Raw genomic sequence first — 27,423 nt, 5'->3', positions numbered from 1 at the left:
AAGCCCGGCCGGCAGAGCATAGCAGTACAGAATTGTACAGTTACCGAGGATTTACTAGCTAGGTAGGTGTAGATACGCTGCTATGATATGCTTGCCATGCTTGCTCGACCAATACAACAGAATGAACGAAACTAGACAGTCTAACAGAGTCCAAGTATAAGTCAGAGATTAGAGATTTACTTCATCTGAGCAGTACCAGAACCAGATCCATTGCATTGGCCAGCAAGCGAGCATAACATAACAGATCATCACATCGTGACAAACCATGGCAGAAGAAAACAAACTATCGAACAGGGTATCGCACTTGGAACAGTAGTCATCAGGTGAGTAGGTGGGTGTTAAGGTATAAATCTTCTGTTGGCTCGTCTATCGACTATCAACCAGAGCAGTTAAGCAGGTAAGGCAGGACATGCAAAGGAAGGGATGTCGTTGTCGCTGCTACCGCATGTAAACGGGGGTAAAGAGAAAGAAAGGATAATCGTGGGGCTGGAAGTACGAAAGGCCACGGGAGGCAGGCGTGAAAGCGTCGCTCTGGTCGGGTTGCTAGTGCTAATGGATCAGGTGAATTGTCAATTGCCATTGTAGTTGACTGTCGCAGTCGCTTCGCTATCGCTATGGAACGCTCAAGGGGAAAGAATTTTGATCAGGCCGAGGTCGAGTCGCACTGCAATCACGCCTGCCTGCCGGTCAATGTCGTGTCGTGACCTTTGTACTCCACGAACGCAAATCAAATCAATCAAGACCGCTGAAATCGTGGGCAGCATAATGTATCCAGTACAGTGCCGCCTATACTCCGTCCACAGCGGCATCGTCGTCGTACTCTGCGTGGCGGATCTTGGGGTTCGCAGGCGGAGGGCCGGCAGCCTGTCCCGCTAGGATGCCACTCGTCGAAGTGCCGCTCTGGCCGCTGGTGTTACTACTTCTGCTGCTGTGGCTGGTGGAGGAGCCCCGGTCGTTGTCGGCGCCAGGGACTTCCGCGAACCCGGCCATGCGGCGCTGGGTGTACTCGAGCATGACGCGCGAGTAGTCTTCGACGGTGGACTGGGAGGAGCGGCGAGAGTGGAAGTTGGCGTTGTCTGGCTGCCCGGGGTGGATGACGCTGGAGTTGGCATTCATGGTGGAGGTACCGGGAGGACGGCCAGGCTGCTCGTTGGGAGAGATGGAGGCTGTGTCTGCGCTTGCGGAGGGCATCTTGAGACGGGGCTCTGTGGCATGTCAGTGATCGGTGTTGATATCAGCTTTGGCTCGTCGTCAGGTATCGTCGTGTGGCGGATTGACTCGAGACAGTGGGAACCTAGAAATCGCATGGCCGACCTGTCCCCGGGGGTTAAGGGAGTGCACTGGCAGTAGTGAATCCGGGGCAGGGACTACGGCAGAACCAATGTTCTCTTCTTACCTGAGACGAGAAGTAGTAAACACCAGTGGGCGGGTTCGCGTAGATGAAGCGAGAATCAGATAGCAGTGAGATTGCAGGTCCGAGGTTGCAGATGAAACAAAGTCCTCGAGCATTGACGGACGCTCTTATATGAAGCAGAGACGCGATGGAATCAAAGATGATCCAACCTCATGAAATCAGTCGCAGCGCACCCACATGGCGATCGCTCGTGCTGATTGGCTGCGGCGGGCCCATGACATCACCGTCCCTGAGCCTAAGATTCTCTCCCCCACAATGGCTTCATCGGCGGAGTCTGGATGACTTCACCGAGCTACTCGATAAGCCCAAGGAACGACTGCATCCGATTCGACAATGCATCCTGCACTGCATCGCTTCCCCATTCCAAATCTCATGCGTTGTCATGACTCCAGAGTATGTTCTCACGACTGGAAGCTATCTCCGCCGCCATACGACCGCAGTCTAACGGTCGCAGACCACGGGAGCTGTGCCTGGGATGTGCCACTTGCGCTGCCGTACTCCGGCGCCCATCATGCGAGATCCACCCTGAACTCTATGGGAAGGAAATGGGTTCCGAGGAGAACTTGCTATGGAACCTGGGGGAGTCTCCAGTCGCTCTACCACTCGCCACTCTGTACTGAAGACGACGTCGGTGGTCAGCCCCGAGCCACTATTGAGCTGTGACAAGTGTCAGACTCAAAAGTCAGAGCCGAGATCTCTCTCTGCACGAGTCGAATCCGCACTATTGATTTGGGATGGGTCCGTGCCTGAGGCGACTACCGTTTCAGGCAATGACGTCAGGCGGCATGTATACTACGGAGTACAACGGGGGAAGTCCTTCGGAGTTGAACAGACCGAGGTGTGAAGGAGAATATGGAGATGGGTTGAGCTGAGATCAATGGAGATCGAGACCATCAGAGCACAGAGCTGGGGGTGAGAACAGTGGCGACGAACAGTACACGAACGATGGGGGCGTATGTCATCGGCTCTTACTCTACAGAGTATGAAGTCATGGCTGGACCCTGGCGGGGAGAAACCGACAGAGTACAGAGTGAGCCCTACAGTCTCTGCAGAGCCGATCCGTTATACGGAGGACAAAGACGTCAAGGGTCTACCCGTTGCTAGGGCTTGCTGCAGTGATAGTCCTGACCTTACTCTGTCTGTAAGTATGCAGGTGGATACTCTGAGCTTGCGTCCGTTCGAGATTCGCCCACTTGTCCTCAGCTCTACATATCCATTGTCTCTCGCCAGCTACAGCGTCATGCATGACCGAATTGCACCGGACTGATTCAGTGTATCAACTCAGAGGATCTCGGGGGTTGACCATCCACTGGATTGGTTAATGCGATTCATACCTGAACCCAGATCAATTCATTTATCTAGCTGGACAGATTTTCGCCTTCGTCATGGTCAGCTTCAGCTGCTCCCCAATGCTCATCGCAGCCTTGCCTTTGCCATCGCAAAGCATTCCAGCAGCTAATCTCATCCCGAGGTCGCTATACTCCAACAACACTTAATGGGACAATTCATAGTCTATACGAGATAATCCCTGTACCGCGTCAAGCTCTATACTTCGGCTCAGTCTGGAGGATGTGATCGCCATCCCCAGGCCTTCGTCATAAGGCCCAGCCCCATCCCCGGCCCCTGTCCACCGTTAGCACAACGCAGTAGCTTGATGTCACTTGTGCTGATCCCGCAATCCAGCTGCGTCACAGCTTCTTTACCAGGTACCTTACTACGCCTTCTACGGTTCGTAGTCTAGACACTTGTCCGCAATCTCGAACGCTTCGACGAACGTCAGGTGTTTTGGTCACTGACCAACCTCCCGCTCTGACTGATTGATATGACGACTGTGGAGCACGGCCAAAATGGAGCTGAGCGTCTCCGCCACGCTACCTTAGTCTCGGGTAAAGACTGGTATCCGTACCGGTCTCACGGGTTGAGCAAGCACTGGTATAAGGTCAATGCAGAGTTACTCTTGAATGTTAACGATGCTCAACCCCAACACAATTGCTAAGGATTCTCTCAGTCCTCTTCTCCAATCTCGAACCTGATATCGATTCCGCTAAACAAGGAAACAACCTTTCTCCGCCTGATTTTCAACGCTCCGCTGCTAAGTCCAGTTGGCAGGTGGCCCTACTCCGTAGTCGCTCGGGGCTCCCTACCTTGTTTTGACAGCTGAACTATCTTTTAGTCCTGTTTGTTGTCCTTCTATACTCTGCCTTGTCATACCTGAGAGCAGGCTAGGGCAGGCGAAGACCGGGTTCGTTGGCTTGCTCCGCCGGTTTCTTACCCCGTTTGCGTCATACACAGTCATTTGTTTGTTGACGGCACGGCCGCGTTAATGGCGACCAGGAGAAACGAGGGAGTCAATACGGGACTTCTCAGAGTTGAGCATCTTGTCTGCCCGGCCTCTGTTACGCTGTCTTGAACGTCTATACCAGACTGGGGTCCATAGCATGGCATCACGGCAACCCCGAAGCCTACATTTCGTCCCTGCTTATCTTCTCGCATTCAATGATACTCTGCTGACTATGTTGTCCTCACCTCTGTAGGTCATAAGCTAAGGTATCACCCAATCAATCGCTTTAGGCTCGCTGCCTAGTCATTCCCAAAGAACGTTTTCAGAATCGAATCAAAGCGAAGCGATTCTGCATCCGCGATACAAGCAACACTCTTCGCAACCGCTTGGCTACTCCAGTCCTTTCTCAACTATCCATACCGAGCCCAATTCCTATCCTTCCGTATGAAGAAGTGCAACGAGTATACCATCCGCGGCAGCTCGATCAGGGCCACCTCAAAATGGCTAATATCTGTAGGACGGGCGTGTGGTTGGTGTAGGACCGGGCATCCGATGCCATGCTATGCCATACCATTTCTGAAGTTGGCGGTTTGGCGTCGACCTCTCGATAATGGGGATATGATCAGGGCCGCTACTCGGTTCCTTGGTATGTCAATTCTCTTTCTCAAGTATAGATCTTTTGCTTTATCTGGGGGTGGAGGAACGGGGAATCCAGGCCTGCGAGGATGACCACCGGCAGTTTGAGGATCCATGCGTCCGGGCACCAGTGCTCTTTCATACAACCTGTGATGTAGTGGAGATATCTTCGTATAAGCACTTCTCGCCTCCAATACCAATTACCATAGTATATCTTTCGGGGTAAGCGTTTTTCTGAATAATTTGGTGGGCAGAGCGAATGAGCGCCTGCTGATTCAGGCGATGTGCTACGTTGCCCTAATAAAATAGATAGTAGCACCCCAACCGAACTCGGAACTCCATCGGGTCATCTAGTTGATTGTAAAATGTATCCAGTTCACGGAAGTTCTCCTGGTTTAGAGGCCTCTACTCTACTACTCTAGCAATCAACCCTACACTTATCTGCTGCATAGAGTACCGTAGATACTGTCAGCAGTGCCACCTCCCACCCAGTGCCTTCACTCGCCCAAGAACTTCTATCAGACAAATATTTGATCTAAATAATAACTTTGGTCCTGAGATCTTCATCAACCCCGTTGTTCTCCAACGAAGCGAGAATGTCAGCGGCGAACAAAGTGATGTAACCGGCCATGCACCTACGTAGTTCCTGGTGGCGACGACCCCAGGATTACCATTACTTACCAATCTGCCACTAGCATCAGACTACGTCCGTCAATGTTAGGGTTGTATCAATTTGCAGGCTTCCTGGTAGGACAAGATGTCATTGGCTTCCCTAGCGACCTGACGGTGAGATCAGATAAGCGGACATGGCAAGCTCTGGCGTCAGTTGGTAAGCTAGGAGCTGGCTAGGTTCGAGTATGCCTCAACGTCGTATCAAGAGTAGCGCCAACCCCAGGGCAATGTCCAATGGGATATGACACGACATGAGATGAGAGAGGCTACCCGAACAGCCAGCTGCCCTACAGGTAGGGTATGATCATAGGGTATGACGAATATAGGCGTCTCCGCCCTGCATGCCCTCCTCGTGATCGCCGTAAGAAGCAGAAGGCTGGAATCATTCTTTCTCAAGGGAACCACCACTGCCTTCCCAGTTTTCGAGATGAACTAAGACAGCGTCGGAGACCACAGCCGAGCTGGGGCCATGATTGCATATGGACCTGGGCCGGCGATCAGTCCATGCAGCGCCGTTGTTCCCTGCTTTCAGGATCCTCTGGTCTGACGTACCGGTTCTCCTCTTTACTGACACGTTGGCCTATCAACTTCACGCGGTTGCGGTCCGCTCGCCATCAAGCCAGTAGGTAGGTTAGGGCATGACCCGCTCGGAAAGGGCCTGCTTTCCCCAGAGTCGATGTGTTGACGACTGAGGTGGGTGGCTCTGATATCAATCAGGGGATGAACGTCACCCTCTTAAAAGCTGGCACTGGCTTCTGGGCTCGGTTGAGACAGTCAGCCACGTACGATGACGGATTGGGATTGGCTGCGGATGACAAGAGTGCTTGTTGTTCGCTTGACCTGGGAAGTGCGGCTAGCTATCACCCAGCACTGTAGTCTTGCTTTCTTGGTTCTTTTCTGGAGTTGAACCGTCCGCACTATTTTAGGAACTTGTCCAGGGATTTACCCTCTGGATACTTTTTGGGATTACTTTATTTTGCACTGCGTAGTAACCCTAGGAATAGCTTGGGATGGAGTAGTTCCTGATGTGATGCTGTTCTGCTATATTATACGTATGGTATAGCAGTGGTTCGGGGTGAAGCAGTTCTACCTTATGGACTTTCTCCATATCTAAACAGAAAAGGCCAGTGTCGTGGTAGTAGGGGTCATGTCATTCGTGGATGGATATTAATCTCAAGCAGGTAGGGCTGAGTAGTATACAAAGACAAATACTGGTGGACATAGTGAACGGCATGATTGCCAATTAGCCGTTATGACTATGCTAGGTGGCTAAACTATACGAGGCATTGATATCAACAAAATATATATACTTCGGTTAGTGTAGGAGTACTCTGTTCGATTATAAGGAATACATTCTTAAAGGCGTTTATATACCCTATTCCTACCTATGTGATTATCTACTCTTCTTCCCGCCACGGTATGGACCTTCTCCAGGCATCATTAGAAAGCATTTCGTTCGTTTCTGCAAGGATCAGGTAAAGACAGTAAGCTGCTGGGCATATTGAAGTTCTGGTGGGTGATAATCGCCAATAGTCGTAAGAGCAACTTACCACCAGGAAGTCATATGATTAACCCTAAGCAACAACCCGGTCAAAGAACAAAGGGCTTGGGTTACCAACCATGCCGATTGCTATCCAGATGCGATCTACTTCTTCAGATCTGTTTCCATCCCCAGCGACTGCGGCTCAAAGAGGTTGCTTTTTCCTTGTGCCATTGTGTAACAAGAGCCGAACGAATTACGCCGAAATTATCGTTGAGCTAACGACAGTCGCTTTGAGCCTATTATCGCGTCAGACCACAGCTGCTTCTTGCTCAACACTGCCCTGTCTGGTGACCGGCATGCGTTGTCTCGGTTATGTCGGAACGGAAACCACCAAGCCCCGGTGGCATGGGAGCCAGCATGCACAACGCAAGCTTTCTTCGTTCGGAGGTATGTTATGCACTCCTAACTCCGTCCTATCATGAGTACATAACCCCAGGTTTCGGCGCCCGTCGCGTTCCTCTGTAACCTATAGATGGCCATACTTTTCCTTGTGACACCCTCCATAAATAGGAGGGGTGGGTGCTAGATAAAAACTGCTGGCCGCAGTATCTCGAACAGACTGAGGACTGTTCCTCAACTTCCAAATTCAATGGCAGTAGAGGAACGAGAACGAATTCCCCATTGGCGCCTCATACTCCACCAAGGCGTCCTGACGGACCGCATACTCACCCACAGCTACCCCGGCTCCGGCACAGAACAAGAGCCATATGTCGTAAACTGGATCGAAAATGACGAGGGCGACCCTCGCGACCCGATGCAATGGCCAAGATGGCGAAAGTGGTCCTACACCATGCTGGTCGCGCTCGCAACATTAGCTGTGACCTTGATGAGCTCAGCCTACAGCGGTGGCATTCCTAGTATCCTGGACGAGTTCGACGTCAGCTCAGAGGTCGGCACGCTCGGTCTGTCGCTGTTCGTTCTTGGCTTTGCCATTGGTCCATTGCTATGGGCGCCGCTGAGCGAGATGTACGGGCGCCAGATCTTGTTCTTTTTGAGTTATGCTGGGGTTACGGCATTTAATGCGGGTGTTGCTGGGTCTCAGAACGTCTGGACTCTCCTTATTTTGAGGTTCTTTGCGGGCACGATTGGGAGCTCGCCGCTTTCTAATGCTGGTCAGCGACGCCCTACAATCTACCATCTGTCGGGACTTGTACTAACCATAACTGACCAGGCGGCGTTATTGCGGATATGTTCCCTGCTAGCGAGCGTGGACGGGCCTCGGCGATGTTTGCAGCTGCCCCGTTCTTGGGGCCGGTGTTAGGGCCTGTTATTGGGGGTTTCTGTAAAGGTCTCTCTTCCCTTACCAGAGCAAAACTAACATGGCAGTGGGAATGAATGCCGGTTGGAGATGGGTGATGGGCTTCCAAGCAGCATTTTCCGGGGCTGTCTGGATCATCGGCTCGATTCTTGTCCCCGAAACGTACGGTCCCGTCCTCCTTCAGAAACGAGCAGCGAGCCTGTCGAAACACACCGGCAAGGTGTATATAAGCGTCTATGAACAGGGCCAGGGACAGGGCAATAAGACCCTGGGGCAAGCTTTCAAGACCGCGCTCTCCCGCCCCTGGATCCTACTCTTCCGCGAGCCTATAGTCCTGCTTCTCTCCATATACATCGCCATCCTCTATGGCACCCTATACCTCTGCTTCGGCGCATTTCCTATCGTATTCCAGCGCCATCGCGGCTGGAACTTAGGACTCGCAGGCCTGCCCTTCCTCGGCGTGATGATTGGAATGTTCGGGGCAATTGCCTACAATCTCCTCGACAACAAGCGCTATATCCGCGTACAACAGCGACACGGTGGCTTCGCACCTCCAGAAGCACGGTTACCTCCCTGCTTTGTTGGCAGCGTCGCCATTCCCATCAGTCTGTTTTGGTTTGCATGGACAACATCGCCCTCCAGTATCCACTGGATCGTGCCTATCATCGCCATCGTCCCCTTCGGCTTCGGAATCGTGCTCGTCTTCCTTTCCGTCATGAACTACCTCGTTGACTCGTACACCGTCTACGCGGCGTCCGTGCTCGCAGCGAATTCCGTCCTGAGAAGTCTGTTTGGGGCTGCATTCCCTCTATTCACGACGCAGATGTACAATGAACTCGGGACCCGGTGGGCATCAAGTGTCCCCGCTTTTTTGGCGCTTGCTTGCGTCCCGCTCCCTCTTCTTTTCATAAAGTATGGTCCAGCGATTCGGAAGAGGTGCCAGTTTGCGGCCGAGTCAGATGCTTTTGTTAGGCAGATGGGTGAGCGGGCTGCTAGAAAGAACGAATCTGTTGCTGCTGCTGCTGAGGAAGGATCTGAGCCTAAAACACCGGTCACTGATCTTGACCTTGAGGCTGGGGCTAAAAGCCGAAGTTGAGTCTAAGTCGGGTCGAGCTTTGTCATGCTGTCTGCAAGAAGTCAGGTGTACGAAGGAACTTTGTATTTAATATACCTGTACGATATCATTAGTTTTGAACATAACGAGCGAACGGCATGTCATTCAGATGAGAGTAAATGGAGATTGGCGCACTTTGAAAGATGTCGCAGCGACTCACCTTGCCGGGTGTGAGTATGCGGAATCGACAAACGGACCTGTCTTTATTTGGGAGCGCAAATTTACAACCAACAGTATGGGGAGAACTGACTTAGCCAAATTGTTGGTCAATTGCGGTGCTCGAGGATGCCGGAGGCCATAGACAATCTTCAGCAGATCCGCCGTCATTGCTGGAGGCCAGCGGCATCATCGCAAGGAAGGGGACCATCTAGATCAAGAAATATCAATTGAATAATTATCATATACTAGACGCTGATAATGAGGGGCGGTAGAATTACGCTGCTTGCTCTTTCAAAATATTAGCTAGCGCAGGTCTTACCTGGGCTCGTCACCAGCAATGCTGAGTCCAGCACATCTGGCTCTGCATCAATGAAATCGTTCTTTATCCTATGCTCATCCCCATTCCGATTCCTTCACTTCCAGAGTCAGCGTTTCCATGTCAACAATACCATAAAAGTCTAAAAAGTTCGGCAGCGATGATGTGGTTTGTAATTGACGGACAAGCCTGTCCGGATAAAGGAGAGCAAGACTTATGCAGAGATGCAGTATGATTGATTCTAATAGACACAAGAGGAAAGCTTCGTGAATACAGATACAGACGCACGCAGAGTCAGACGCAACGCACCGCAACGAAAACGCCACAATTCAGTTCAGGAATCATATCATATACTATAGGTCGTCCTCGCTCATCACACGTAACCTGAAAATGCACGTTAGCTCCTCCGTTGTCAATTCCACCAGGCCAACCGGGAAATTCGAATACGTACCCTTCCTAGCGCCCTGGAAAAAGAACCGAACAATGAAAACCTGCAGTCCCGCCATCGAGACCATCATCAGGCCCTCGATAACACTGAAGTTCCAGATCCGGCGCTCCGTTGACCGCACCGTACTAAAGTTGCGGTTCTCGCGCGTCCGGAAGTACTTCTGGTTACGGGAGATGGTGGACAATTGGGCGGAAAGCTTGAAGATGGACTCTTCGATTGCGGAGGCTTGTTCGGGGTTCGCGCCCTGGCGGGAGGGGAGCTCGGCGCGGGATTCGTTCTCGAGCTGGAAACGTATTCAATCAGCCTTCTGCAAGAATGGGGTACGGAAGGGGGAAAGTGGAGCGTACAGCGATCTCAAAGTCAACCATCTTCTCGGCGAACGTGGACATCTCGTTGTTGAAGCAGAACCGGTACTCGCCTACGCTCTGGGCTGTAAAGACGAAGTCGCCCTGGCGCTCCTTCGTGCCGTCCAGGACGGGCTTCTCGCCGGGACCAACGACAGCGTAGTCGACATCGAAGGAGCCACCGGATTGGACCTAAAAATGTCCCATAATCAACATTTATCAATTGTGCGAAATAACGGTTCCGTGAACTAACAGCGAAGTAAAATGCGACTTTGGTGTTCCGTTGCTCGACGAACTTGTAGAAGCAGGCCTTCTCGTTGGCCTCAAGTCGGTAGGTGAGGGCGGTTGCGGTGACGGAGGACACCAGGTAGGCCAAGAGACCGAGTACCAGGGCTGTGAATCGCATTTTGGAGAATTGATGGCCGAGCTCGATGTTGTTCTCCGCGGGCTGGTTGGAGCGCGATCGAATTGTTGGGTCAAGTTCTGGCCAGCTGTTGTTGTGCTGTTTGGCCTGTTTGCATCTTCTCCGCGGGCTGTCATATCTCCGTAGATCCCTGCCACTCCAGGGCTACTACGGACTATGACTACCAAACTATCCCAAAGCCCGATGAGAATGAACATCCATTGGTAGGTACTATCGCTTTAGTATACGTATCGGCAAATATGTAACCCCCTGATTTGAAACATAATCAATGCAGAAGAAAGCAGCCGTCTACACCCTAAGAATAATTATGCGTCGCCCTCAACATATAGACACTGATACAGCTGCAAAATTATCGAGCCGTGCGATATGATCGGGTTTTTATTTATCATCATATCCGGCTATCTGATGAAAAAGGACTCGCTCTTGTTCCAAAAGCTCTGTTTCTTGCTCGGGTGGTCCAGGCCCAGCATGTCATCGGAGTCACCAATTATATCTGCCAGTATGTCGTCTGGAAAGGTTAGCGACAATACCAAAGGCGGCATAAGAGACTTACCATCTTGAAGATAGTGCGGTGTTGAGTAAAGCTGGCGGGGAACCACAGCAAACTTGATCTTCTCTAATCGCTTGCCCTTCAGGCCTGTCCGCTTCGAGAGCCGTTCCTTGGTCTCTTTGAAGATCTCACCCTGCTGGAGTCAGCAGATGCACTGTAAGAATCATCTGAACACATACCGGTTTCATGACAAACTTGAAAGGCACGCCGTGTGGCTTGTTGGTTTCCTTGTCAAAGTTGAATGCGTTGATGACCCGCGCGCCACTCTCCAGCTCCAACTCCTCATCAGGCACTCTTTCCGCGTACAGTGACACAAAGTCACTGGAGCCACCAAATTTGGCTTCTGGCGCGAACTCCTTATAGATCCTGAAATTATGAACCTCATAAACGCGCGCTTTGCTGATAGTGTCGTCGTCCAGATTTGCCTTCTTCTGCAAGCCAGCGAGAACGTCTTGAATCGTCCCATCTCGGGGCACCAGAACCTCCACGGTTTGCTATATCCGTCAGTCCTCATCCATATCCAATGGCTTGAAAAGAACTTACCTCTTTAGTGATGCCCTCGGAAAGCCATGTCAGGCGGAGGCAGACCTTTGACTCGAAATCGCTCAAGCTTGTTTCCAACACCTCATAGTACATAGCGTCTGGCCGGATCATACTGGCACCATAGCCAGGCAACTGCCCGCCTAACATGCTCCACAGAGTCTGGGCGTTTTGATTAGGGTTCCGTTTGATGTATCCTTTGGCTCGCCCATTACTATGCATGATCGCTGAAAACCGCAAGTGCGTATGCTCCACACCTAGGTACTCGCCGACCTTCTTCGCAATCTGATCATAGGTCATCTTTTTGCTAAGTACGAGATTGAAAGTGTCGTTTCCGTCCGACTTGACGGGGCCGAAATTGATAGTGACCCGGTTAACAAGATAATCGTAGTATTGTTTGGCATCCTGGTAGATTGCGTTCGGAGGCAATTCTGATTCCTTGACGACCTTCTGGAATGTGATAATGTCACCATCCTGGATTTCCGATTGCTGGAACGTTTGCTTGGGCTTCATGAGATCGATCATGGTGGGCTTGATCTCCTCGTAAAGGAGAAGATCCGTGCCAGCTGGCCAGTTCATCAGCGCGAGTATTGTAGACGCCAGCTCTCCAACCTTCTGGTTCTTGCGCACGTACACCGCGCCAACTCCAGTCAGGGTCTGTGTTGGTACATCAAAACTCTTCAAAAAAACAAGCACGTGCGTAGCAGGATCCGGGAAAGAGACTGTCCCATCGGGGGACGGTTGCGCAACCTCCAGCCATACTTTGAACATGTTGCCCTTGGTGGCATATTTGCTATATGCTTCGTCCACTGTCATTCCTGTGTCCATAATGACTTGATCAGGGCGCATTGTCTTGTTCTGGCGATTGACCATGACCCAGAATCGAAGCTGGAGTGGGTTGAGCTTTTTCTCCTGTGCGATCAGTTCCGCAAATTCGCCAACCTTCGTGGTCTTCAAAATCCTATACTCCTTCGGAAGCGCCTCTTGAACAAGCGGCCGGTCAAAGCTAGTCAGATCAAAGCCTTGATGACATCTGAAAGTCTCATCAGATATTACCGAAACCGTGGTGTACAAGTGAGCCTCTTCTCTCTCCTTTCTCCTGCGCGCTATGTCGGCACGCTCCTCGACAAGCCGTTTTTCTAGAAACACATTAACTAACGATCATTCAGAGTATACGAGTGAACCTACCAATGTGAGACGGCACATCATCCTGCGTTATGGGAAGGAGAACTTCATCCAGTTTTGACTTGCGGACGTACACCAACATGTACGCATTCGTCGATCGTTTGGTTGACAGTCCCCGGGTGTATGGCTGTCTCACTCCGACTGCACCGTTCGGTAATTCATATTCGCCACCATAGTTTTCTTCTAGGACTTCCTTATCTGTCGCTCGGGTCACGCGGTCGTCGTCAAAGCGGTACCAGAATCCGTCTCGAGTGGGCTTCAAGAAAGCAAAGTAGTGACCCGCATTCAGATCACCGCTATGGACCAAGACACCGTGTAGTTGGTAGGTCCACGACTCAGATTTGTCGGCATCCTTTGATAGATACGGAGCGGCATCGAACTCCATCGGGAATGCATGACGATCATTGATCTTCATCATGGCATCTCGGTGAATGTCGTATTCAAACCGCTTCAGGTGTAAATGCAGCACAGGAGGGAAGCTCTCGAATATTTCACCCTTATCGGCATCTTGCAAGCCGTATGGTGCGCCCGCATCGTATTTGTTGTCTCCTTCTAGCCTTTCCACCTGAATATAGTCCCGGAAACTGTCGTCAAGAGTCTTGTTGTTTCTGACGTTGAGCTGGATATCCCAGAAGTCTTCTATCCGGGATGACTCGTATGGAACATTAACGCAAGAGATATATGTTTTTGATTTCCCGACAAACAATTCAGGAAGTGCCTTCTCTGCCGGAGTTCCTTTCATCTTCTCCTCTAATCTCTCCATCAGCTTTCGAGACAATTCTTGAACGTCTTGCTGTTCGAAAATCTGCCTCGACTCCCAACCAAACGATGCCGTAAGCTCTGTCGTCGAAACAGACAATTCGCTGGTTTGGAGGTTATTGAACAACCTCTGCAGGGTCCATGCACTGTTTTCTCTCGATGCCTCATCCTCCGTGGGGATTTGATAAACGGCCTTTCGGAAGGCATTCGTGAAATATAATGATTGCAAAAGTGAGTTGAGATAGCACGTCGCTCCCTGGTTCTTCAATCCGACCATGCCCGTTTCTTTCTTGGAGTCGTAGCTACATATCGTCAGCAAAGCCATAATACAGGATTGTGGAATCTTACTTCTGAAAACTGTGCCATAAAACACCCGTGGGATCTTTGACAACACGCACGTAAGCGGTAACATTAGCCTCGTCATTCTGAACAAGAGGGACACCGCGCCCCTCAAATTGCAGATGGAATAGTCTGCGCAGCTCGGCGAATCGCGTGAAACCCCAGTCACCCTCGTCTTGGTTGAATCTATGAGTCGCAGCTATATCGCAGTTAGCGAAGCATTTCTGCACTGGTAAGAGACAACTCACTGTGGGTTATTTGAATCGTTGGGTCGTTCGGATTCCATAGAACCAGTGCGAATTGTACGCAGGCGTACCAATTCTCTGGGACCTCTTCGCCCCATGCGTGCTCTAGGTAGAAGGAAGCATGTTCGACGTGGTTTCCGTAAGGAAAGAAAAGAATTCGCCTGCGATAGCTGTGAGCATGCTGTCCGAACAGCAATGCGCCCATTTCCACTCACCATGGGAATCCTCCACACTGGAAGATAGGCCCATGCTCCTTCTTGTCCAGTTTCCGCCAGTTCTTGATTGACCATGTATTCCAAGTTTCGTCTGCGGTTTCGAGATCTGGGTCTTTCGGGAGGACGCGAGCCATCATAGCCGGGACTGCAAAACGAACAAATCTTAGAGCACATTCTTGTAGACCAATTGAGCGCATTCAAGGGCGGTCGCTGGCAGGTAACTGCTGCGGGGATCAACCGGAGCAGCCCGATGATTTGACAAAATAAATGTATGATCGCCGGCGACGAGGGAGGTGTTGTGGGGAGGCCCTTACAGTCATCCGCGGAGGGTTCTGCGTCTGGCTCCTCGGAGCCGGATTGCGAGACAACGACATCATCGGTCCTATCATGTTGGAACTGTTCGTACTCATCAACCAACATTTCACTATCTGCGACCTTAACGGGCTCGAGAGACATGTTAGCGAAGGCTTCCTGGCTGAGTACTAAACTCCGCTACTGCTGTAGCGAGAAAACTGGCGAGAACTCACGTTGTCCATGAAGGAAGGAAAGTGCGCTCGAGCACTCGAACTACAAAAGTTCGCTGCTCGAGATTTGGGCCAAAGAGGACGGTTATCTAAGACAAAATAAAGATTGATCTATCCACCACCTGAAACGAAAAGGTCAGAGTGAGAGAGCGGAGATGCAAAGTCAGAACCAGATATTATTCCAGGTTCCGTCAAAGGGAGTTGAAGCCTGTGGCGGAGTCGTTCTCTCGAAGACACCAATGATAGCCGATAATGCAGCTTGCGGGACACAGAGTGGGATTATTAAGACAGCCAGGCCGGCACTGCTGCAGAGCAAGGCCGCAAGGGGAGGGCAAGGACGCTTTACTGCTTGATGCTAAGATGACCCAGTGCATGCTCTTCTCCTCTATATTATGGTCTACCTTTAGGTGCAGCTTCTGATACCTATGTTCGTTCGGACGAAGAGTCAAAATTCAATTCCAGGGCAGCGCACAGTGATATCATAATATTTTGGTCCTTGGCACTTGTGAACACTAATCGAACATAACTATACAACCAGTTGCTTGATAATAGTTAGGGCTGACAGCTGCGCTATATCTCAAAATCCAATCTCTTGTTGATCCAAGCCAAGCTTCTTCTTCTCCGTATATTTAAGATGTCCAAAACGATATTCCCTACAAAAGCCGTGTAAGAAAGCTGATTGTAGAGATCCATGATAGGACGGTCACATGTCAAAAGTCAGAGCTCTCACCGCCCAGGGAATTGCCTTGACTCCGCCCGCGTTCAGGCATCATGCGAGCAGCAACAATCACTCAACAATCACCAGGGAGTCATGTACGAGATTCATCATACGATCCTAGACTCCCCTTTGGCTCCTCGAGATATTACTCATCCCGGAGCACCCCCGACCAATCCATGAAGTGTCGTTGACATATTCCGCTCGAGATGCTGCGGAGTTGTCCAGCTCAATGCTGGCGCACCCTCCAGAATCAGAGAGCTCCTCTCTCAATACGAACCTTGCACTCGGAGACCTTTGTACACAAACCTCCACCGTGGAGACCTGTCTCAGCCTTGGACGAGTAAGATGTCTCAGACCCTCAAGGTCATCATTGCTAATGGCCATAGATATGTTGAACGTCAGATCCGACCTATCAGTCTAAGACAGCTTACTTTCTTTGGGAGAACCTTGACAGAGTCAAGACTTATAAGCTCTGCCAATTATGTGCGCACCGAACTTCCGACTAGGTCCGTTAAGTAAAATCTGCCGGCTTAGTTTCTGCTAACAATTGTCCTTGCAGACTCGCACACCGTCTCCGGGAAATACAGAAGCTGCCGTACGTTGTGGTCGCTAACCCTCACTTCTCGCTGGTATACGAACTATATTATAAAGCTTTTGAGAGGTTCCGCACGGTCCCCGAGATACGATCACTCGACGACAATGATCGATTCTGTGACATCCTACGGAAGACGCTCAAAGAGCACCTGGTTGTGATACCAAGGCTAGCCATGGGAGTGCTGGAATGTCGTGGGCTTCTGCCGGCAGATGCGATGGACCGGTTTATGAACACTTTGCTCAGGGCGGTAAGGCATCTCATGCAGTCGATAAGCCCGGTCTAACCATGCACAGAGAATCTCGCGTCGAGTCATTGCGGAACAACATCTGGCATTGACGGAAACGTTCAACTCGCCGTGGCACTTTCCGGGATCGCAAGACCGAACGGATCTAAACGCCGATTTTGTTGGTGAGGTATTCCTCAAGTGCAACGCCAAAGAGGTCGTAGAGCGCTGCGGCAAGCTTGTACAAGACATGATTCGGCAGAGCTCTGGATCAGACAAGATTCCCGAGATATCAGTCCAGGGGCACCTGGACGCCACATTTCCGTACATGCTCAGTCACTTGGAGTACATAATTGGCGAACTCCTGCGTAATTCAATCCAGGCGGTCAGTGAGAGGTATCAGACCCTGCAACAGACTCCACCGCCTATTGAGGTTTTGATCTGTGAAGCGCCTCAACATGTTATTATGCGCTTTTCTGATCAAGGAGGAGGAATAGCTCGAGAGATTCTGCCTTACTTGTGGTCTTTCACCAAGGGACCCCACAGCAAAGTACGACTCGAAAACTTAGGGCAGGTCCCAGCTATGGCGGCCACATTACAGGAGCTATCGGTCTCCAGCGAGATAAAGCACGCGGATAAAGAGACGTTCCGCGAGAGCTCACTCGACACCCTGACTTCGCGACTGCCAGACCTTCGACTCGGAATTGGACTGCCAATGAGCAGAGTCTATGCGGAGTACTGGGCAGGCAGCCTGGAGTTGCACAGCTTGGAGGGCTACGGCGTGGATGCATTCCTCCAGATATCGAAGCTCGGCAACAAGAACGAGCAGGTCACGACGAGAGCAGCAATTGATGCCGTGTGATGGACCCCATCTCACTGGCATACTAAGCAACGTATCGTCCGGCGTATATCTATATACCAAATTTCAGGAACTTCTTATCGGGGATATCTCAGCCTCGGCACGTACTTTGTACCACGGTTGTGGTTTATCATGCTGTCTAGCCAGCCCTATGACCCTATCGGCGTTTTGCGGAATGACGTCAACTAATCAAATCGCCGCCAGCGTTTCGCTGTCATCGCTCTATCAATACCACCCTAGAGAATACCATCCGTTAGAGATTCTGTGTGACTATCAAATTCTTAGTCCGTTCTCACCACCAACTCCCCGCCAATCCATCCTGGTCCGGTGACGTCGTTTCGCCTGCAGCCGCCTCGTAAAATGAAACGCATCAACTCCGACCACGATGACTATATTCCCGTCTACATCTTCATCCTTCTCTTCACTATTCTCTTCCTGAGCTTCCTCGGAACATACTCAGATACAAACGAACGTGCTGAACGAGCCGCTCACGCATAAGTCGCATCAACTTGATCAACATGGCCGGATCGGCTTCTATGCTCTGCTTGATCATCCTTACTTTCTTCAGTATGTACTAAATGAATTATTCCCCTGCGATTGGTTACTGACTAGGCCCAATAGTACCGCCCCTAGGCGTGTTCCTCATCTCAGGCTGCAGCGCCGACTTCCTCATCAATATCATGCTTACTATCTTGGGGTTCATCACTGTCTCCTCTTCATTCTGCGCATTGAGCTAATAGTCTGTTCAGCTACCTCCCCGGTCACATTCACGCTTTCTACCTGGAATATGTCTACTACAAGAATCGCGAGGCCGTGATGGCGGATCCGGCACCGGGCGTCTACTCAGATCGCATTCAGCGGGGAGGACAGCCGAATTACGGGTCGATTCCCTGAGCTGCTCGAATTGGACTGAGTTTGTCCAAAGCAGTTTTGTTTGCGCCCTTGACTGTTGCGCTTCGCATATTAGTGCTTTGGTTGGTTTTACAGATGTTTGTTTTCGGGTATCTGGCGTCCTTGCCTCTTTTTTCTGGCATGTTGGATAGTATAGACTATCTATAATACGACTCATGGATGGAGAAGCAGTAATTACAAGCGTATTCCATTCAATCATATTTATCCTGGATTCCCTACCTAAACCGCAGCCGTCTTCTGCCCTTCAGTCTTCGGCTTTGACCCCTTCAACGCGGGCAAATCAAATGCCTTCGACGTTCCCGTATTCCCCTCCGTCCTAGGCACAGCCCCAGTCCCAGGAGCCCACCACAGCGCGCCAACCCACGGCTGCACATTCCACCCAACGCTCAGCGTGACATTCGTGCGCTCCGCCATCCTCCCCGTGATATCGCTGATCTGGTACTTGCTCTTCTGATCGCGGAGACGGATGACGCCGGGGGTAACTTCCTTCTTGCTGCTACTACTACCAGTCTTCTTGTTCGTGGACGAAGAGCGCTTGCGCGATGACACTGACTTGCTCTTGCTGGGGAAGAACCGCTCGCGCAGGTTGGCGAACGAGTAAGGCGATTCGGGGGCCTCGATAATCGAATCCCAGATTATGGCTTGGGATTGCGGAGTCAGGGAGGTTTCGGAGGTTTTGTCAGAGGACGAGTAGGTTGCGTAGACGTAGACGAAGAGCTGCTTCGTGTTCCAGTTGAAGAGAGGGGAGAGGTCTGTTCTCATAATGTTAGCTCCGCATCGTGGGTTGCAATTGGCAAGAAGGTATGGAGGGCGTACCAGCATCCAAGTCGAACCTCATCTGCGCGTACTCTTCTTTCTTGGTGGAGTAGTAATGCGGTCGGCCTTTGATTCTGTCGAAATAGTAGTTAGGTTAGCGATGGCTCCAGTAAAATTAGTAGTTAGGTTAGCGATGGAGAGAGCGTACACTTTGACATCTTTCAATGACACCTCCGCGGTGACATTATCCGTCGGGAACAGGAGGACCGAGAGGGCAGCGAAACCCGCGACGAAGAGCGCAACTGTCGTGAAGAATCCAAAGACCGCTTGAGCGCGGTTAAGTGCTGAGTGCATCCTGCTTCGTTAATTCCCCTCAACTGTTGGAGAGTTGGCTGTCAGACTAGAGGGATGATGAGATGCGGATAAAGCCACATGTCCCCGGGCGGCGACCAGTCCGGAGAATTTGGGGGCGGTGATACTGATAAGCTTTCTTATCGATAAGATAAACATGGCTTCTACAGTGGGGTTGAGAATGGAAGTATGTATAGTTCTATAACCTCGAGTTGCTTATGATTGAATGAGCGATCTGGGAATCTAAGGCTCTATCAAGTATATCAGTTACGTTCCAGTCATTGTACCTTGCGCGCACCTAGCTTCCCAACACCTCAAATGTTGGAGATAGCTCCGTTCTCCACCTTAGCTAACCCCGCGCTATACTTACGGAGTACATATCTCCAAGTCGTAATTCGGCAATCCTTCTCACATCATCCCAGTTCTTCTAGCACAGGCGATCACTCGAGAGACTTCAAGATGGGTGACCACGTCCTGTTCTTCTACGGTACCATGCCACCTCTCTAAACATCTCCCAGATCCGCAGCAATATATATCTGCACTTGCACCCCACAATATTTCTAAACATCCATCTTGCTGGCGTCCGAGAGCTAGATTGATACTAACAACAGAGCAGGAACGTTAATGGCCCCCCAAATCCTACACCGAGTAATCCATGGCTCGCCAACACCCCAACAATGGCAAAGGGACCTTCTCCGCTTCCGTCCCGCAGTCCTACACGGGTACAGAAGACATCGTGTACGAGGGGCCGACTACCCAGGAATCATACGTGAGGAAGCGCATACGCAAACACTAGATTCCGAAACAACCAAGGACCCAGGGATAAAGGCAGCCGCAGGTGCGAGCGTCCTCGGCACCGTCGTCTCAGGCCTAACAGACGGCGATATCCACAGGCTGGATATATTCGAGGGCTCTGAGTATAGGCGGGAGAAGGTCTCTGTGCGGATACTGCGGGAGGCGCTCGCGGAGGATGAGGAGCGTGCGGACGGGGCTGGAAATGGGAACGGTGTCGAGGGTTCGAGTGCGGACATAGACAGGGACAGGCATTTGAAGGATGTGCTGGAGGCTGCCGGGGCGGAGTTTGCGGATGAGGGCGAGGAGGTTGAGGCGGAGACGTATGTGTGGATTGCTGGGAGGGGGATGCTGGAGGATGCGGAGTGGGATTTTGAGGCTTTCAAGAGGGATAAGATGGCGTGGTGGGTTGCTGCGGATGAGAGTGAGTGGTGATGTGTGTTTACCTACCTGCTGGTGTGAGGTGTTTGCTGGACTTGGCAGGGCCGGGCCATATAGATTCATACAGGTTTTGATAGTGGATAAATGATGCTCTGCACTCTGACAAAAAGAACATGTACAAGTACTAGTATGCAAACAAGCGTCCACGGGTATTGAGTATTCATGCTGTGTTGGTAAAATGCAATATGCGATGTGATGCTTGGTATCTCATGCTCCAGGAAATATGCCAACCATCCGAACGCCTGAAAAGTAGATCTCTAAGTCTAGGAAATATAAAAATGCGGTTATGCAGGGAGGATGTTATATGAGACAAAAAAATGATCGAAATCACTGCCCACCCTTCAAGCGCGTCAACGTCGGAATGTTTACCAGGCATTAGGAGACCCTGGTGGCGTCTCCAGAACTTGTGGTTCCTCAGCTCTTCGTCGACCCTTCTTTTGTTTATGCGGAGCGGATTCCTCTACAGCATCGGTGTCATCGATGTACACCGCGACAGTGTCTGCGCGCTGCCTACGCGGTTCAAGAGAACGAGATTTGGTTGATAGCGCGGCAGTTGGTGGAGCGTTCGCCTGAACCCGATCTTGACTATCTGGTACTTCAACGACCACGCCTTTGGTCGGCCGATTCTGTGCCTCCAATTTAGGTGATTTGGGTTGCGAGCCAGAAGTCTGACCAATGTACTGCACCGATCCTTGCGTTTCAAATTCAGTAGGGTTCATGTCATGGCTAGTCTCAGGCTTCGGACTGGCGCGCTGGGCTGAGGGCTCACGACTCCGGACGGGGGTCTTCGACTTCGCTCTGGGCGTTGGCGAGCGACCGACTTGTACTTGGACCTGCGGGTTCTTTTTCTCTTCACCTACCTCCTTGTCGTCTGTGCTTGGTGGACCGAGTAGGTACGAAATTGGTTGCTGGTTTACCATCAGCGCGTCCTCGTCCAATTTCCCTTCAGTGAGCTGCTTTTGCTCAGTGTATAGCAGCTCCAAGAATCCATGCAGACGAGTACGTAAAAGACCGGACTTCAGCGGAGGCCAGTCTTCTTGAGCGCGCATCTCCCTTCGGAGGAGCTTCCGCACGAATTCATCGGGATTCTGAGCGAATTTCTCAAGGTAGGCGAGGAGATAGAGGCCACAATCGGAAAAGTTCGGCTGGAGAGGAATCTCCTTTGCGCTCATCCCCTTAATCAGGGATTTGTCGATTTCGATGTCCCGTTTGGACTTGGCTTCCGCGAATAGATATTCGCGGAAAGTGGTGATGGTCGGTGAGCGACCTACATTCAATGAATCAAAAGTAATGATAATTGGCTGGCAGGAATGATACTTCTGCCCGAATGACTGCTTTTTCTTGGATTTGCGCGGCTGCTTGGACGTCCCAGCTTGCCCGGATTCGTTCTGAGAGTCAGATAGGACTTGACTCGAACAGTCAGCCAACTTCGCACGGGCTACACCTGGGTAATCCTCGCACTCAGGCCATTCATCTTCACCTGACTTTGATCCATCCGGTTGCGACTCTTGCGTTTCAAAAAGGCTCATGGAAGCCAGAGACTGCCTAGCCGACTCCTCTTTGATGGACTGCGGGTCTGCAGATGCTCCCTCCTCAGATTGAGGTTCTGGTGTCTCTCGCACTTCCTCAACTTCTCCCGGCGAGTCAGATGTCGATGGTTTCTCTTCTGTCTTGATACCCTCTAGATACGGCAAGTTGCATATGATGGCAAGATACCAGTGATGACTTTCGTTGATTGGTACGACCAGATAGTCATGGCTGAAGATGTCAACGTTCCGAGTCCATTTCTCGACGTTCTCGTAGTTGATATTGCCCTTGCGTTTGCTGTTCTTGGTGAGCGCTTCGTAGAAGTACGAGTTAAAAAAATAAACCCGCTTTGCTGCTTCCGGGTTGCACCGCTGAAGATGATCTTCGAGGAAGCGTATGTAGAAGCCAATGAGGTTGTCATTGAGGTATTCGTCGGGTTCAAGTCTCTTCAGATCCAGGCCATCCACTCCTGCCCTTTTCTTTCCAGATCGCGGGTACATGAGAGTCCTACGTAATTAGCATGGTTGCACGAAAATAGGCGTAGAGCATACTCGTACCATTTCGGATCCACATCTAGGTTGGAGTTTGATATCTGTTTTTCTTCATGACCGTCGTCATCATCGTCACTAGAACGCCGTTCGTCAACCATGGTTCTCCTTAAAAGCAAAGGAAACTTACCAAATCAGAGTAGTCGGTGTTTGTCGCGACATGGATCTCGTAGAACGAGCAGGCGCCTGCAAATTGGTATAGAATTTCTTAACGGGAATCTCAACGCCTACGCTGGGCTGCGGGCCAGAGAGAGGAGTTGAAGCGCGATTAGAGGCAGAAGTTTCGCCGTTTGTAGCAGGAGGCGAGGGGCTGGTACGCCTCCCGAGAGCGGTGTCCGGACTCCGCTGCGCAGCAATGTCTTCGTTCTTATCTTGAAGCTGATCCGAAAGCCTTTTTCTCTTAGTTGTCGAACCTGCAGGCGGCTTGGGCGTCTCTTCCGCAAAGTCGAGCAGACCAAGCGGTCGTTTGATGCCGTTAGAAGATTTTTGATGTTCTCGGGCGCTTTTCCTGAATGCACCATCTAGATGATCCCTTCACCGATAGAAATGTAAGCACCTGACATGTATCTATGCAGAAGGAAGTTGAGGGAACTCACCCTTTCTTTTCTTGCAGTTCAACCTTGAGCTCGCTTAGGAAGGAGCAAAGTTGGTTCTTTTGGTCTGATGAGGACAATTCAATGTCGATTTTGGTATCATCTACCCCTGATTTAGACAACTCAGCCCGAACTTTTCGGCTGGGCGATTCGCCCACCACGACCTTTAAGATTTTCCGTAGAGGAATCGAATGGATAATTCCAGGGCCAGCAACTGTGGTAATCTCGCCCGGTTCGTCGCTGTCAGGCTTCACGGTAAGCAAACCGTGTTTATGTCCTAAATCGCCCGCTAAGATGCCGCCGCCACGGTAATAGATGATCTTGAAATTTTGCGGAGCTAGTAAGCCCTTCTTAGCCTTTGCTTTCTTATTCCTGGACTTAGACTTTGCCTGAGAAGTAAAGACGGCGGGGCGAATGTCCGAGGGCAAGGGTTCGCTCTGCGAGTCTCTTATAGGCCTGTTCAGAGTCAAAGGGATAGGTCCAACTGTCACATCGCCTTGTAACTCATCCGGGCTATCTCTTGACAATGAGGCGCGCGATTTCCCGGCGTGACGTGGCGGAGGAGTTTCAGCAGGGTTAGGCACTGAGAGCTTCTTCGGTATCTCAACGCTCATAATGGACCCTTGTGCTGGTACTTTTCTTGAGGCTTTATCGAAATCTCCGCTCGGCAAGACAGATTCTCTTCGCCTCTGGTTGGCAGCATCAATGGTAAAACTAAGCTCGGGGGACGAGTAACGGTCGGCGAAACTGATTTTCTTCTTAGGGCTAGGCCTGGTGACCCTCGTCTCCCTGTCAGCCTCCCGATATTCCGACTTATGACTGCTACTGGAATTCCGCCGCCCTTTCACGTTGCTTGAGTGCTGACTCGGTGTAGGAGATTTGACGTTCGAGCGAGTAGTGACAGGCGATATCCTTGCAGATGAAGGTCCTGGTGCGTCGTCATCAGAGATCGTAATCAAGTCTTGTCTTTCCTCTGGACCTTCAATCCGTCGGCGTTTCGACGACCTCTCCGGAGCGTCTGCAGAACGAGTCGAGCGAGCCTGGCTGGTGAAGAACGATCCCTTTCCATTCTTTTCCTTGCCATTTGCGCGTACCGGTCCGCTAGATCTCACACCCCTTGCTAATGTATTGACAGGTCTTAAACTAAAGGTCTGCCCTGGTTTTATCCTCACCGCATTAGGGTCTCGTCTGATACGAAACGGATCCTATTAACACCGGCTCTCTGTATTCTGAAGACTGGGGACACGTACACATTGTTGCCGCCAAAGAGTCTCGTTTCGTCCGCCACGGTCGAAGAGGGATTTTCGCGCATTGGATCCCTATCCTGGCTTCTGCACGCCATTTGTCAACGTTGCGCCAATCTATTATCGCAAGACCTACTCACGTCCTAGGCATCCCTAATCCTGGGCGAGGAATGGATTTGCGAAATAATCGAGATGCAGATTCAGGCTCCGGGTCCGATCTGAAGCTCTTTGCATAGCTATGAGGGGTCTATATGGCGGTGTTAGCGGAGCACCCCTCAGGCTCGGAGAAGAAAATCAAGTACCGGCGGGCGGATCGCGATAAGGGTACGGAGTACTAGAAAGTGGGTTCGGAGCAAAGTACGAGGAAGAGAAAGGATGCGATGGTATAACAGTGCCCAAGTGAAACAGAGGGGCAAACGTGAGAATTGTGCAAGTGTTCCCTTACGCTTTGGTGGGTTGACAAGTCAAACGGAGTGTTTTGCGGGCGTTTGAGATCGGGTGCGGGTGCGAGGGCATTCCTCACAGGATGATCGGAGGCCGTGTTGGATGACGGAGGAGGGTTGGGAGGAGGATGAGACTCTTGGGAAAGCGAGGAAGGGCGGGAAAAGAGTAGGCTTGGTATTGACTTGAGTAATTGCATGTATTCACTGAGAATTTCATTGCGCGGCCTTCATCTTGACTTATTATTCACACACAACACATGGCCGAGGTGTAGAATGAGGTGCAACGCCCACGGATACCTATCTACGAAGGCGGTCAGGCTACTTTCTGCCCGCAGGAAAGTATGATCTGCGCCTATCTACTAAGGTTCTGGGGCTCGTATAGTAAGACATCATAAGTAAGACAGTTTCGGGCTCAGGTCGTCGGGGAGAAATTGTCTGAATTATGCTTAGCACATACCAAGCAACCAAGTCAGATGGATTGGTTACAAGGAGTCATTATTAACGGAATGAACATTCGAAGGCGTTGCTTCTATTTGTGAGAGTATCGAGCATCACCTATTAGGTCCACGCCTTCCAGGTGCGCCGCATGTAGTAGGGTAGACACCTAGGAAACCCTAAAGATGAGACAACAATGAGACAACAAGCAATAGCGCAAGATCCAAGAACGATAGCAGAGAACCCCAAGCCAAAATCACTCGCAATGTTCGCCCCAATGCCCCATGCCCAAATCATACCATGATTTTGTGTTTTCTTACTATACACGATCGTAACAGAGACTTAGTCAAAAGCATGTCAAGACGCCGGCCCTTTGCCTTTGTCGCCCGCAGCGTCGTCAGCCGCTGGCCTTCGGCGGTCCCCTCCGAATTGATGGTGAGGGTTCTGATGGTGGTTGTGGTGGTTGTGATGGTGATGATGGTTGTTAGCGGCCTTCTCCTGGCGAGCTTGATCGATAGCAGAGCGTTGGGCAATGCTGTCGTCGTGGCTCTTCCACACAATGTTGGTGTCTGCGGGGAAAGCGAGCAGCCGCTTGATCGTCTCTCTGCATGGCATTAGTAAGAAAACACTAGACCCCAATAATGAATGCAATAAACGTACCTGATCTTAATGTTTCGCCCACCATCGATCCGAGTCCAGACGGCCAAGACGTCTTCGCCACTTCGCACGCTAAGAACAGCACCGCAAACTTCATCACTGGCCTCGGCAAACTGGTCTCCGATCATGGCCAAAAGAAGGTCCTCCCAATACCGGTCTGCCACACCCTTCTTCAGTCTGACAATCCACTTTCCTCCCTTTTTATTAGCCTCATCTTCCCATACTGGACGGATCCCTTTCTTGAAGATGTGATAGTCGGAGACGGTAGGGAGGAGCGAAGGCCGCTTCAAATGAGAGTATATAGACCAAAAGCTCTCAACTGAAGAGATCGAGGCGAGCGGTGCCGTGGACTTCTCGTAGTCGGAGTACTTGGGTGTGGGGGGGCGGTACCAGATGATCCAGGTAGATCGCAGGGTGTGCTCCTTGAGCGCCGGTACGGAAGGCTTCGACTTGAGACCCTCCACGGTCCGGTCTGTCGGGTTATCGCGCCTCTCACCAGGAGTCTTCAGTTCGGCCCCGGGAGTCTTGGGCGCTCCGAACGAGGCGAACGCACCGGAGCCAAGACCGAAGGCAGATGACGCATTTGTAGAGGGGGAAGAAACGCCGGCAGAGAGTGGAGAAAGAGCATTGAAGGGGTTGGATCGGCCGTGGGAGCTGTCGGGGCCGAATCGCTTTGATGCGCGGGAGAGGTCAACTCTGGCGCCACCCTCTTTGTTGTCGGTCCCTGTCATGGACAGAGAGAGCTTGGAGGTGCTAAAAGCGCGGCGGGGTTAGCGCTGACCGGAATTGAATATGAATGCGACTAATCGAGCAAAGATTGAATAGGACATACTTGTTTCGGCGAGTCCAAAGGTTTGCGTTCTCCATGGCGGGCAGGTGGCTTGATACGGCTCAAGCGGGAGCTCTCATCGGAGGAAAAGAGTAAAAAAAAAGAACCGATACCGTTCAACCGTACAGTCGTTGATATGCCAAATATATAATCAACACAAGACCAACGCTAAGCAATGCAAAAGTTCAAATGATGCAACAGAAACGAGCGCGGAAGACGAGCGGCGGTTTCGAGTGACGACCGTAGAGAGGGGGAGTGAGAAGAATCGTGGCAGAATCGTAATCGTGATGGTGAAACAGCGGGAAATAAGAGGTCAGACAGAATGTAGAGATAGATAGATCACAAGAAAACGGTGAGAGAGAGAGAGGACTTGGAAGGGAAGAGGACTTTTGAGGCGGGATTAATAGTTAACTTGGAAATAATGGATAGTAGAAACTTGATCGTGACTGCAAAGTCGAAGGTTCGGATTTTCTTGCCTGAGGCTTCTATTTTCTCTTCGAGCTCCAGTGGCACGCGACCAATCAGCGCCCGGCC

The 27,423-nt window shown here is 51.1% G+C and overlaps 10 protein-coding genes across 10 annotated transcripts; 4 read left to right on the top strand and 6 right to left on the bottom strand.

Annotated features, from left to right (window-relative positions):
- Positions 1-786: 786 nt before the first annotated feature.
- Positions 787-1,191, bottom strand: DSM5745_00414 (uncharacterized protein; the record flags this gene model as incomplete). Its single annotated transcript, XM_026742430.1, has 1 exon — positions 787-1,191. One exon carries the CDS (start codon positions 1,189-1,191, stop codon positions 787-789), a length of 405 nt encoding a protein of 134 aa, XP_026608275.1.
- A 5,944-nt stretch (positions 1,192-7,135) lies between these two features.
- Positions 7,136-8,900, top strand: DSM5745_00413 (MFS transporter; the record flags this gene model as incomplete). The annotated part of the gene is made up of 3 exons (XM_026742429.1): positions 7,136-7,658; positions 7,718-7,828; positions 7,873-8,900. The coding sequence occupies 3 exons, from the start codon at positions 7,136-7,138 to the stop codon at positions 8,898-8,900; spliced, it is 1,662 nt and encodes a 553-aa protein (XP_026608274.1).
- An 866-nt stretch (positions 8,901-9,766) lies between these two features.
- DSM5745_00412 (emp24/gp25L/p24 family protein) lies at positions 9,767-10,591 on the bottom strand (the record flags this gene model as incomplete). Its single annotated transcript, XM_026742428.1, has 4 exons — positions 9,767-9,777; positions 9,845-10,124; positions 10,189-10,377; positions 10,439-10,591. 4 exons carry the CDS (start codon positions 10,589-10,591, stop codon positions 9,767-9,769), a joined length of 633 nt encoding a protein of 210 aa, XP_026608273.1.
- A 416-nt stretch (positions 10,592-11,007) lies between these two features.
- Positions 11,008-14,898, bottom strand: DSM5745_00411 (ubiquitin-specific protease UBP15; the record flags this gene model as incomplete). Its single annotated transcript, XM_026742427.1, has 9 exons — positions 11,008-11,117; positions 11,163-11,292; positions 11,339-11,653; positions 11,703-12,838; positions 12,888-13,945; positions 13,992-14,181; positions 14,231-14,388; positions 14,443-14,587; positions 14,757-14,898. 9 exons carry the CDS (start codon positions 14,896-14,898, stop codon positions 11,008-11,010), a joined length of 3,384 nt encoding a protein of 1,127 aa, XP_026608272.1.
- Positions 14,899-16,029: 1,131 nt separating this feature from the next.
- DSM5745_00410 (protein kinase PKP2) lies at positions 16,030-17,364 on the top strand (the record flags this gene model as incomplete). Its single annotated transcript, XM_026742426.1, has 3 exons — positions 16,030-16,190; positions 16,244-16,526; positions 16,573-17,364. The coding sequence occupies 3 exons, from the start codon at positions 16,030-16,032 to the stop codon at positions 17,362-17,364; spliced, it is 1,236 nt and encodes a 411-aa protein (XP_026608271.1).
- Positions 17,365-17,879: 515 nt separating this feature from the next.
- Positions 17,880-18,255, top strand: DSM5745_00409 (YqaE/Pmp3 family membrane protein; the record flags this gene model as incomplete). Its single annotated transcript, XM_026742425.1, has 3 exons — positions 17,880-17,928; positions 17,983-18,058; positions 18,111-18,255. 3 exons carry the CDS (start codon positions 17,880-17,882, stop codon positions 18,253-18,255), a joined length of 270 nt encoding a protein of 89 aa, XP_026608270.1.
- A 237-nt stretch (positions 18,256-18,492) lies between these two features.
- DSM5745_00408 (signal peptidase complex subunit SPC3) lies at positions 18,493-19,383 on the bottom strand (the record flags this gene model as incomplete). Its single annotated transcript, XM_026742424.1, has 3 exons — positions 18,493-19,025; positions 19,090-19,163; positions 19,238-19,383. The coding sequence occupies 3 exons, from the start codon at positions 19,381-19,383 to the stop codon at positions 18,493-18,495; spliced, it is 753 nt and encodes a 250-aa protein (XP_026608269.1).
- A 456-nt stretch (positions 19,384-19,839) lies between these two features.
- DSM5745_00407 (gamma-glutamylcyclotransferase family protein) lies at positions 19,840-20,607 on the top strand (the record flags this gene model as incomplete). The annotated part of the gene is made up of 2 exons (XM_026742423.1): positions 19,840-19,867; positions 19,997-20,607. The coding sequence occupies 2 exons, from the start codon at positions 19,840-19,842 to the stop codon at positions 20,605-20,607; spliced, it is 639 nt and encodes a 212-aa protein (XP_026608268.1).
- Positions 20,608-20,978: 371 nt separating this feature from the next.
- Positions 20,979-24,623, bottom strand: DSM5745_00406 (uncharacterized protein; the record flags this gene model as incomplete). Its single annotated transcript, XM_026742422.1, has 5 exons — positions 20,979-22,647; positions 22,698-22,766; positions 22,819-23,220; positions 23,285-24,469; positions 24,532-24,623. 5 exons carry the CDS (start codon positions 24,621-24,623, stop codon positions 20,979-20,981), a joined length of 3,417 nt encoding a protein of 1,138 aa, XP_026608267.1.
- Positions 24,624-25,760: 1,137 nt separating this feature from the next.
- Positions 25,761-26,927, bottom strand: DSM5745_00405 (eukaryotic translation initiation factor 4E; the record flags this gene model as incomplete). Its single annotated transcript, XM_026742421.1, has 3 exons — positions 25,761-26,007; positions 26,064-26,813; positions 26,893-26,927. 3 exons carry the CDS (start codon positions 26,925-26,927, stop codon positions 25,761-25,763), a joined length of 1,032 nt encoding a protein of 343 aa, XP_026608266.1.
- Between the last annotated feature and the right edge of the window lie 496 nt (positions 26,928-27,423).

This window comes from Aspergillus mulundensis (assembly GCF_003369625.1).
Source record: "Aspergillus mulundensis strain DSM 5745 chromosome Unknown scaffold_0, whole genome shotgun sequence".
Lineage (NCBI taxonomy): Eukaryota > Fungi > Ascomycota > Eurotiomycetes > Eurotiales > Aspergillaceae > Aspergillus > Aspergillus mulundensis.
The sequence above is the reverse complement of the archived record's forward strand: the minus strand, read 5'-3'. Positions and strand labels throughout refer to the sequence as shown.